General features: G+C 44.5%; 1 protein-coding gene across 6 annotated transcripts in view; it reads left to right on the top strand.

The window, feature by feature from the left end:
- PAX2 (paired box 2) overlaps positions 1 to 11571 on the top strand; it is a 115495-nt gene extending 103924 nt beyond the window's left edge. For 4 of the 6 annotated variants that reach the window (XM_043518890.1, XM_043518891.1, XM_043518889.1 and 1 more), the window contains exons 8-10: positions 14 to 115; positions 6629 to 6715; positions 7893 to 11571. In XM_043518890.1, the coding sequence (XP_043374825.1) occupies positions 14 to 115; positions 6629 to 6715; positions 7893 to 8014 (311 nt within the window). In that variant the 3' untranslated portion in view covers positions 8015 to 11571. Of the gene's footprint in view, positions 1 to 13; positions 116 to 6628; positions 6716 to 7873 lie in introns of all 6 variants that reach the window. The other 2 variants (XM_038409835.2, XM_043518892.1) reach the window with 1 other exon arrangement.
- The last annotated feature ends 224 nt before the right edge of the window (positions 11572 to 11795 follow it).

Consider the following 11795-nt stretch of genomic DNA (forward strand, 5'->3'; position numbering starts at 1 on the left):
CTTCTCTCTCCAGGTCGTGACATGGCAAGCACCACCTTGCCCGGTTACCCACCCCATGTCCCACCGACTGGACAGGGCAGCTACCCAACCTCAACTCTCGCAGGAATGGTACCTGGTAAGTCAATGCCAAAAGCATTTGTGTTGTGCTTAGCCAGTGTATAGGCCTTGATCATTCTGCTCAGGCAATGGAGTGTTCTGCTAACGCTCTAAGTCCCTTCCCATCAGTGTCTCTGCTGCCCTTAAAGTCCTGCCTGCTACCCATGACTCACAGTCAAACATAATGCACTACCCACTGCCCATGAAAACTGATTAATCACAGCTAAGGGCAACTAGCTATCTATAACCTATGGTAATTAATTAATCTTAGTATTCATTAACAATCATAGTTAACTTCCAACTGTCCATGTAAATTATTATCCACTATTCATGGCTCATAATAATTAACTACCCACTGCCTACGGTAACAAGCTATCTTTTTCCAAGCCCAGGACAGCTAAGAACCAGATGCCAATGGTAACTTAATATCTACAGCCATGGGTGGCTACAGTGCTACAGCCTAGACTCACTAAGAACCCATTGCCCACATACCAAGAATAAGTTGCACAGTTCAAGGAAAACTACTTATTGTAACAACCCAAGGGCTAACCAGCCACCCACAGACTGCCTGCTCTTATCCACAGCCACTACCCACAGAATAAGGATTTCTAGCTACCTGCTCCATGCATCCAAGAGACAAATGGCTCTCTGCTACCCATTGGCTAGGGATAAATATTTTCACTCAGCACATGCATGCCTAACTTGTACTGCCTGCTGCTCACAGAAAGGCCAACTAGCCATTGCCCAGACCCCAGGAATAGCTAGCTAACGGACTGATCTGGTAAACCTTATTGAGCATACTGCTAGTCACTGGGGCTACTCACAACAGTGAGCACTATCACTGTCGATAAATGTGTGCAGGTCTGAGTTCTAATATTCTTAATTGACTAATCCCTGATTATATCCCTAGAGGTACTGGCTAGTAGTAGTAGTGTTCTCTGCCCAGGGCTAACAAACTACCCACCCGCCTACAGCTCTAAGATAACTGGGGATATACTTGTAAGATTATAGGATCAGGAAAAGTGATAGGGTCAGATTCTGGCTCCCACTCCTTGCACCACTCCTGCCCTTTTGCACCACTCCAGCCCGTTTGCACCACTCCAGCAGTGCAGAGAGGCTGCAAAGTTTGCCCCGCCAGCTATCTGTGTGTTGAAATCTCCAAGTGGTTCAGAGCCAGCATCATTTAGAACAACCCCAAACCTGCTCTAAGTTGTGCCAAGGGCTGGCTTGGCCCCCAGCTGGTTTGAGAGCGAGGGGAACACAAAAATGATGTATAGCAGTCAAAAACCAGTCATAATGGGTGAATTCAGGTAACCACATATTTAAAGCTTATAATCAGTTTATGCTTAAAGCAGTGTTGCCATACCTTCTCTACTATTTTAACCCAAATTAAGAACACACCTCTTTTTGCAGTGTAGACATAGGCTTAGTAACCCACAGGAGTCTATTTAAGAAGTAATTCTCCTTGAGGCACTCGATACTAGTGACTACTGCATAATGAAGTTCATCATCTCCATGGCAGAGATCATACCAAAAACTAGGCTGGGACAGTCCACTTTAGAAAATGTGCATTTGACAACAGTGAGGAAGCTAGTCAGAGAGACCCTTAAGTCAAGGGTAAGGGAATTCAGCTTATTCATATGACAACAGAGTTGACACCCAGAGCATGCAGACACCCAAACAAAGAATGGAAGCAGGAAGGTAAGGGAAAAAAAACAGGCTAGTTAAATTACAATGTGTAAGAACAGGTTTCAGAGTCGCAGCCGTTTTAGTCTGTATCCACAAAAAGAAAAGGACTTGTGGCACCTTAGAGACTAACAAATTTATTTGAGCATAAGCTTTCGTGAGCTACAACTCACTTCATCGGAAATTATTCAAGCCAAATAGGTGTCCTTCTGAAAATGAAAATCCAACCATGTTGGGGCTTAAGCCAATCTGAGGTTAGGAAGAAATTTTTCCTGGGACCTACTTGGACATGCCTCCCTATGAAGTGCCAGGTGCTGGCCACTTTCAGTCACAGGATACTGGACTGGATGGATGGACCACTGGTCTGGCAATTCCTGTATCCCAGGCCAACTGGAGCCAACATAACTGTGTTCCATAGAACATAAGATAGATGCTGATAGGCCTAATGGGGAATGTGAAGTGCAAACATCCAGAGACTTAGATACAAATAGCAGGAACTCTTTAAGTGTATCAGAAACAGGCAGTGTGCAAGAGAAGGTTCCCTGCTGACCAATCGGAGAACATCTTCCTGGTATGTAATCAAATGTGCCGAAATGCCAGAGAGCTGCATCTTTCAGTTGCTTTGAACATACACTCCACTGCAGGGATCTTGAGGCTAGGTCCTCACCACTGGAGCCTCTTTGGGTCCTCCCTGATTTATTGTTTCCTGTGTTAAGCTGCCATGATGCAGATGTCAGAGCATAGATGTGATTCTGTGGTTGAACATGAAGTGCAGATGTATGGCCTAAACTTAGAAATGAATCATAAGAGACAACACAGACTTCTGTGAAGAAAGGTTCAGATTCAGTGGATTTCATTCAGGATCCAAAGGGACACACATGGAATTTCTATCCTGCAGAAAATTCCAACATTTTAAAAAAAATTATCTCAAATTGGGACAAAAAATCATAATATTGAAATATTTGGTGGAACAAAATATTCCAAAATATTTTGATGCAGTAACATTGAAACAAAACATTTTGATAATATCAAAATGCTTAGTTTCAATAATATATGTCAAAGCAAAATAAAACAAAAGAAGAAAGTTAAGATGAAATGAGAAAGTTGAAACAAAACAATCAAGTCTAAACGAAATACTCAATTTTGAATCATTGTGAAGCTTGTCTGTTGAAAATTTCATTGAAATCTACACATTCCTGTGAAATATTTCAAATTAGTTGAAGCAGCATTTTGAGAAGGAAAACTTTTCCATCTAAAAATTTTTGACCAGCTCTAGCCAAATGTATCTCTGTTAGCTCAGTAAAACCCTGCTGACATCCATGGGTTTGCATTGGTATAACAGAAGGGAGTTTGTCCCCCTTAAAGACACACAGGCATGTGCAAAATGGGTAATCTGGGGTGCACGTATCCCTTTGGCTCATGCAGATGCTGCCTTAAGATATGTCCTGCATTCACAGTCACCTGTTTGCACACATTTCACAGCTGCAACTTAGGCTCACTGGCTCTAGAGATGGATGGAAGCTACTAGGTCACTGAGTGCATCTTCCTGCAAAGGGCAGGAATTGGTCAGTCAAAGGAGGATTAATCAGACATTACTTTAATGTTATGCTGGATCTGTGCATGTTCCAGGCTTGGGAGGCTTGTGCTCAAGTGACAGGACACCTTCCATCCCTGTCTCCCTTCCCCCTCTGTCTTAGAGAAGCCGTCAGCCCCAGCCTCAATCCCTTTGCCTGTTGGAGTCGCTCTGCAAACCCTCTGGAGGACTCTCCAAAAGGAGAAGGGGTTTAGAGAGAGCAGCATGGAGCCTGCAGAGGGCTGGTAGCAACAACGGGGGGAGCATTAAACAGAATCCAATGCTGATGAGGAAATTACACTTGTTTCATTAGCGATCAGGAAAGGCAATAGCTCAGTTCTTCTTGGTCACAGTTGAGCTCAAAAGCTCATTATCCTGCTGCATGCATGCTTTCACTCCTCGTCAATAAACACCGTTTCCAGTGACTGCCCTCCATCCTCCCCAGCTCCCCATGGCTGCACCAGAGTGGGGCTCTTTCTCCACTACTTAACCTGTGGTTCAGGAACACAGTAACAGTTTAGGATGACAACAGAGAAGAGAGAGAGAGAGAGAGAGAGGCCTTGAAATATCAGAATTTTGCTCTCCCCTGCAGCCATACTGAGACATGGGCTATGCTATATCAACCAGCTCAGAGCAGAAATGCCCATCTGGCTGGCCTTTTCCTTCTCTCTGGGCTAGGTTTCTCCCTGGTACTACTCTGCTGAGCAGCTCACTTCAGTAGTGTTACAGCAGGGCCATGCTTGGTACTCTGCCTCTGTGTAGTCTCCCTCTGCCTGCCCCCCATGGCATCCCATGTTCTCTCTAGCAGGGATGTTGTGACTATCCCCCATCTATCCATCAGGGTTTCCAGGGCTGGATGTTTCTGGGTTGGAAGCACACTCAGTAGTTGCCATTATAAAGTCAATATTTGCCAACAGCTCCCACTTGGTAGAATCTGAGAATCTGAACTATTTCCCTATATTCAGGCCTGGTCTACACTAGAAAATTAGGGCATTTTAACTACATCAGTCAAGTGTGAAAATTCACCTCCCTGAGCAGCACTGTTAAGCCGACCTAAGTCCCCATGTAGACAGCACTAGGTTGATGGAAGAATTCTTCCATTGACTTAGCTATCACACCTCCAGGAGGTGGATTACCTATATTGATGGGAAAGCCCCTCCCATCGGCGTAGGTAGTGTCTACACTGAAGAGCTACAACAATACAGCTGTAGCATTTCAAGTGCAGACAAGCCCTCAAAGTAAGAACTACTGTAACTGCAGTACCTCAGATCCCAGAGAGGGGAGGATGGAAGAGGGGTGTAGCTCTTGACAAAAGTTGACCTTTTTATGGTGACTACTTTATGCTATTATTCTGAATTGCTTAGAAAACCCAATAGAACCTTATCAAGGGTAAATCATTGTAGCTGTGTTGACTCCATGGACTCAGTTTCCACCAGCAGAGAATATGGCCCATTGGCTCTAATGCTCCTGAGAAGGAAGCACTGGCAGAGATTAGAGAATAATCAATTGAAATCTCTTTGATAATTGTGTCCAAGACATTCCATGTACTTTGCTTTATTGCCTTTAACCTCCATGCTATTAGATCTCTATTAGAAGGCCTGGATGCTTTGTAACTGATTGTTTCTCTACCAAGGACTCTGGTCTCTACAGAGAATAGCTGGCAAGTTATTATCAGACTGTACAGACCAGGCACCATGGCCGCTTTGTTCTTTTCCCACTGTCAAAGTTCAGACCTATGTTTAGTGTCATTTGAGTGCATTACATTGCTCTTTCCCAGCCTGCCTGCAGTTTCATTAAAGAGAGGTGATGATCAGACAAGTATCTATTTTAAAATGCCATCTCCTTACTCAACAGATTCATAGATTTTAAGATCAGAAGGCACCATTATGATCACCCAGTCTGACTTCAACATATGTATTCCAGTCATATCTTCCAAGTTGCAAATTCATGAGCTCTGAAGAGCCCATATAGCTATGGAAGGTGCACTGAGTGCTCTTCTGAGGCAAAGCTGCAAAATTTGGATCCTGGTCCAGATTTCTAGCATTTCACAGAGTTCATAGTCATGTTGGTTTGGGCCCATCTTAGGCAAAGATGAAGAGACAAAGAGAACCCAGAGGCAGAAAGAACCCAGTTCACCTTTCAAACCCAAGCAGCGTCCATTGCATTAGCAATTGGAAAAATCACCTTTTGACTTGTAACCTGAGCAAGTTTTGTATGGAAGTCATAGAATCATAGGACTGGAATGGACCTTGAGAGGTCATCTAGTCCAGTGCCCAGCACTCATGGCAGGACTAAGTATTATCTAGAAAATTCCTGACAGGCGTTTGTCTAACGTGCTCTTAAAAATCTCCAATGATGGAGATTCCACAACCTCCCTAGACAATTTATTCCAGTGCTTAAGCACGCTGACAGTTAGGAAGTTTTTCCTAATGTGCAACCTAAACCTCCCTTGCTGCAATTTAAGCTCATTGCTTCTTGTTCTATCCTCAGAGGTTAAGAAGAACAACTCTTCTCTCTCCTCTTTGTAATAACCTTTTATGTACTTGAGAGAGTCATTGAGAGAATATCAATGGGGCGCCCATCACATCCGAGCCACTCTTGTGGCTTGGATGATGCTATGGAGAGGGGAGGAAAGAAAGGGCTGTGCATGCATATTCCACTCTGAAGTTCATGTATAGCATTTCCCCTCACCTCTCTGTGAAGTGCTTCTGATGATCACCACCCATGATTTCCTCCTTCACAAACTTCCCCATTTCACAATCCCCAGCATCCTATTAAGAACAAAACTGACCAATGCGAGTTACTATTGGCAGTGTTGCCAGTTCCTATGGTTTTATCATGAGTCTTGCAATATTTGGTGTTTCTTTTAAAGGCCCGGCTCCTGGAGTCATGGGATTAGGTGTGGCTCTTGGCTTTCATTTAAAAAAAAAAAGCAAGTTCCTCATGGTTGCAGAGCAAAGCTTGAAAATATGACTCCCCAGTGCACCTGCAGATCTGGAAACCAGGTGGCAAAGAAAAAGAAACCAATATTTTAAACATTTTAGAAAGATCTTGTGATTTTGAGGGCATGACTCATGCTTTTTGACTGTCCAGGCTCGACAGCATTGCACTGAACATTAAAGAATTGTATATCCTTAAATTGCACTTCCAGGTGGGTGAAGAAACTACATAAACTGGTATGGCTTGGGTCAGACGGACCTAAGCACCAGCTTGGGGGAAGGGTAGAGACATGTCTTTCCCACTGTGTTTCATTTCCTATTTTATTCCTTGCAGGGAGCGAGTTCTCGGGGAACCCTTACAGTCACCCTCAGTACACGACCTACAATGAGGCCTGGCGATTCAGCAACCCAGCGTTACTAAGTGAGTACCTGCCTGCCTACACACACACACACCCACCTCGCGCTCCTTCTGTGCGTCTCTTTGTTTTCTTTTCTTTGTTTGTTCGTTTGTTTTCTGAAATGGTCTGCAAGTATCTGGCCAGGCTAAAGGTCTTTTCCCTCACTTTCCAGTCTGGCCTCTCAGTGGGTATTTTCATGACATCTATTTTTTCTCCAGCCTGAGGCTGCTCCAAAACTCTACTTCAGATGGGGTCAGAAATCCATTTGAGGTTCTCCTTTCTCCATGGCTTGCACCCACAGTCCATTCCAGATTAGGTCTGGGTAATAGATACACATTTTATTCCAGTGTTGTTAAACCTCAACAAATGTGATTTTAATAATCAATCACTATTTAACTCCCATCCAATAACCACCCGGAGGGCTTCTGTTCCAAGTGTGACCAAAATCCCAAGCAATGAAACAAAGGACAATTGTTTTGTTTCTCCCCCAGCTGCGTTTGGAGATGGCTCACAGCTCCATATCACATCTGTTCAGTCAATCCAACCCCTAGAGGCCTACTGCAGATGAATTGCTGCAGCTTAGGTACGGGGTGCTGCCAGAGTGATGCTCACACACTGACCTCTGAGCCCCTCTGCAGAAGGGCAACAGCAACAGGTCCCAAATGTTTTGCCTTTACACCCCCATTTGGAGACTTATTGATTCCTGCAATGCCAGACAGCAGCAAAGCAACCAAAGAATCCAAGGCTAGGTGCTCATTCTGCAGGGCCTCCACAGGGCCCCAGCAGAAATAGGTGTGCTTGCAAGATCAAGCAGAGGGCGCCATTTGGCAGAGGCATTATCATATTCAATTGGGATCGCAGTCTCACCTGCTGATGGCATAACCCCAAGTGGGGGCGGGGCCCATAGCATGGGAACCGCTAGTCTACAGGAACAAGGATTTCCCAGCCCCGGAGAGACCAGCTCTGCTGGGAGCATGATGTGTGGCAATGTATCTTCAGAGAAATACAGCAGGTGGGTGGGAGTGTTGGCCCACCTGCTCCTGGCCACAGGTCTTTCCTTTGGTCCTTCTCCTTTTGTTCTTTTCTTTTGTTTCATTTTCTTTTCTTCTTTTTTTTTAATTTTTATTTTTTTACTGTTTGTCCTTTCAACCAGTCCATTCTTCTCCTGTGTTAACTTTCAGGTTCCCCTTATTATTATAGTGCCACATCCCGAGGCGCTGCACCTCCCACTGCTGCCGCTGCCTATGACCGCCACTAGTTACCATGGAAACCACATGAAACTGCAGGGCGACAGCTTAGGCCTTCATATTGTACCTGTCTGATCAACTTTCTCCATCCCTGGGAAGAGTGAAGAGAACTTCTCCGTCCCCCTCCACGCCCAGCTATCCCTCCCCTTCCCCGCAGAACGTGTTGGATCGGAGCTCTCGTGACATCAGACTGAGAAATACGCGTCCCCTGCACTCTGTCCCTCGCCCCAACCTAACTACTTCCATGGACAACCGGAAAGGCCTGTGGCCAGCTCACCCGCTGCTGTAGTCCTTCAAACAATCCCAGGCACAGTTCAGCCATGCAAGGCCTCCCTGATTTTGAAGACTGAGGGGAATTCAAGCAATGCAACCCGCAACCCTTGTTTATACAGGACCCTGTTCTCCAGGGAGTGGTAGAGGCAGGGTGAAGCGGGGAGGAAGCCACCTGCAACAAATTGTTCCCTCGAGAAACTTTCTTCCGTGGTGGAAGCTTCCAAAGGCTAACCGACAAGCCTGTTTCAGAGGCCTGAGGGAATGGTCTGGCTAGCATGGGGATGAGGCAACCCATCTGGCAGTGAAGGAAAGGCCCAAGCGTAACATTCTCCATTTCCTCCCGCCCCCCGGGTCTCTCTGTGTGCTCCATCCCCACTCTTCCCTTCATGCCTTGGCTTCCTTCAAGGTTCTGTTTGAAGGCCACACCCGGCATGTTGTGACCTCACAGGGCGGAGTTGGGTTGAAACACACACAAACATGATTTCTGTGACACACAATCAGCTCAGACAGGAGGATGGAGCGACATCAACCAACCGACCGATGAAATGAAGAAATATATAAATAGATATATAAATATAACTGTGTTTTTATGCTTTGTCATGAAGGTCTGTAAAAAGGAAAAAAATGAACAAATCCCCAGTTTTCTAAAAAAAAAAAAAAGAAAATCAACAAAAAAACAAAATAAAAAAAACCCTACAAAAATAAACCCAAATCCCCTCGCCCGAATGGCACACAAGTTCCGCTGATGTTTGATGCTCCCCATTCACTCTTGGGTTTCATTTCCTTTCTGTTTTGCACTAGAATGTGATGGTGGAGAGGATTGGAAGCCAGCTCTGCCCCATCACCTCCTCTTTTCCTAATCCCAATCCCATTCTCTGGGGAGCAGTGTGGACAATTCACATCTGGCAAAAAAAAAATTACCAAACAAACCAGCCAACTAAACGCACCCCCTGGGAAGTCAGCTTTTTCTGTGTCCATTGTCATCAAACAAAGAAAACAAACCCAGTCTCTTGCTCTAACTGTGCTTGTGGTAGAAAGGAATGTATGGGGTTTCATGCAGGTCCATTAGATCTCCCTTCAGCCAGCAGATCTGAGACAGACAAATTCAGAATTGGCTGGGATTGTTGCTTGGTTCCCTACCACTTGGTTCCCATGTGCTTAACCTTGCACCTACTCCCTTCACCCATACCTGCCTCAGTCAGCCTGACATCTTAACTCCCACACCTTAATACCTGTGCTCTACACCAGTCCCCGAATACCTACACCTTAATCCCTACAGCCCCATTACATGTTCTACTCTCCATTCCCAAGCCCCTACAGCCTTGCTATCTATGCCCTATCCCACTCCCACGGTCCCTTTACCCTAATCCCTATGCTTAGTTATCTGTGTTGTGCACCCTAACATCTATCCCCTATACTCTCGTCCTTGCACCCTCAATCCTATATTTCACACCGTAATATTCACTCCCTGATTTCTGAATGCTCTTGTAATGATTCTGTTGTGATTCTCTGCTCTCTTTGGTTCCCCAGTGATTCCCAAGCACTGTTTTTCGAAAGGCTGATTGTCAGTGGAAATGCTTATTACTCCTGTATTGCTGGCAACTTCAGCTGCTCCTGTTCTTTGGACTGACACTCCCAAAAACTAGTCAAAGAAAACATGAAGGCTAGAGCCGGTTTCATGGGCAGCAAGAGGTAGATTCTCATTGCTGGTTTAGAGAGGATTGGGATAAGATGAGTGGGCCACTGTCCATGAATAAAGGCAAGATAAAGTCAACCCATTGAGGGTGGAAATGTGAACCATGGAGCAATTTCTGAAACTAGCATTTGTATAAAGCCCATGGTTCCCAGCCCCTGAATGAAATGTGCGCATGGACTCAGCTTTGTCTCCAGGGTTAGCCTGAAGGCAAGAAAAGTCCATCATCAGCAACTGGCTGTAATGGTCCCAAAGACCCCACTCACCCAGAGCTCTTTTCAGCACTTGCACATCTCAGGCTGACTATATGGATGCGTTTTCTGCAATGGGATGGCCCAGAATGCTAAGAGGTAGTGTTTTTGTTTACACAGAAGATAAGGGCCTAAAATCTGTTCTGGTAAATCTTGAGTAATTCCAGTGAAGTCAATAGAGTTATTCCACTCCCACTAAGTCAATGGCGTTGCTCCAGATTCATTACTGTGAACCCACTGAAGTCAATGGTTATTGGAATTTATCCAGATTTATGTCAATGTGACTGGGTCAAGAATTTTGCCTATTGTCTCAGTCTATCTCAAATGAAAAAAGAGACAATGGTTAATCATTTTAAAAAACTCACCCTCATCATCCCCTCGGTTTGTTCCCCACATACTAGATAAATGCTGGGCCATAAGCCGTGATGTCCCCATTTGATTCTCTCAATAGTACCTTTGTTCTCCTTGTCCAAAATCCAGCTTCACTTAGCATGCGGTCAAGGCCAGAAGTATCTAATCCCAACCATGACAACTAGAATAACCCAAGGGGCTAGAAAACATGAGACTGACACACCTCACACTGGACAAACTGCAGTTCAGGAAGCCTGTTCCAAAGCAGCTAGCTGCTGAGAAAAGTCCACTCTTATGATGGCATTTCACAGAGACAAGATAGGCTGAGAAGGCAGGATTTGGTTGGCTCAGTCATGGCTGGCTTAATTTGATGCTCAGAGGGCCAAATTCATAGTTGGTTTAACTCCACTGATGCAAGGGGATTTCCCCCACTCATTGATTTGGCCTGGAAAATTTAAAAGAACAGCAAGTGGGTTTGATCAGGAAAACAGAAGTAATATGCAGAGGACCAGGCAGTCTTATCCTCTTCCATCACCTCCCCCGTAAAGCCCCATGCGAATGTACTGAATGACATTTGCCAAAGAGTTTCTTGTGTTGGTTGTTTTGAGTTACAGTCAATGGATGCATTGTAAAGCAGTATTATAGTTGAAGTCTAATAGCTGACACGGGGATTTATGTGGTGATATTATGCAGAAGAAAACCATCAATATTCATATAGATTCCATTAGATTGGACTATACAGGAAACACAGAAATTCTACCAATTATTTAATATTATGTTATTTGCAAAAACAATTGCTGCTTTGTAGGAAGATAATGTGTGTAATGTGAAGGCAATTCCTCTTGTATATAAGTTCATCTCCATCTTCATCATGGTAGTTATTAAAACAGCCTCGTCTCATCCTGTACATAAGGAACGCGCTGTCTGTACTGTGCAAGTCTTGTTGTGCTCACTGAAAACAAAACTATCTGTTCAATAAAGCACAGCACAAACCCAGAACCTGAGGGAACAGCCAAATTGTGGAAAGGCTCCTTCCCCAGGAGCCTGGGATTTAGTTTATTTTAGGTGGATTTTTTTTCATTTTTCTTAAAAAAAAATTACAACAAAAAAACAAACAAAAAATAAAGTTTGGAAGGAAAAAAATCACTATGCAAAATCCATCTAAATCTGTCGCTGTGTTTCACGTCTCTCCTCCATTCTGCTTTCTTTCCTTCCCTCGCTCTCCTTTATTTTCCTCTCCCTCCTTTCATTTATTTTCTTTATCTCCCTCCTCAACACCCTTTATTTC

This window comes from Dermochelys coriacea, chromosome 7 (genome assembly GCF_009764565.3).
Source record: "Dermochelys coriacea isolate rDerCor1 chromosome 7, rDerCor1.pri.v4, whole genome shotgun sequence".
Lineage (NCBI taxonomy): Eukaryota > Metazoa > Chordata > Testudines > Dermochelyidae > Dermochelys > Dermochelys coriacea.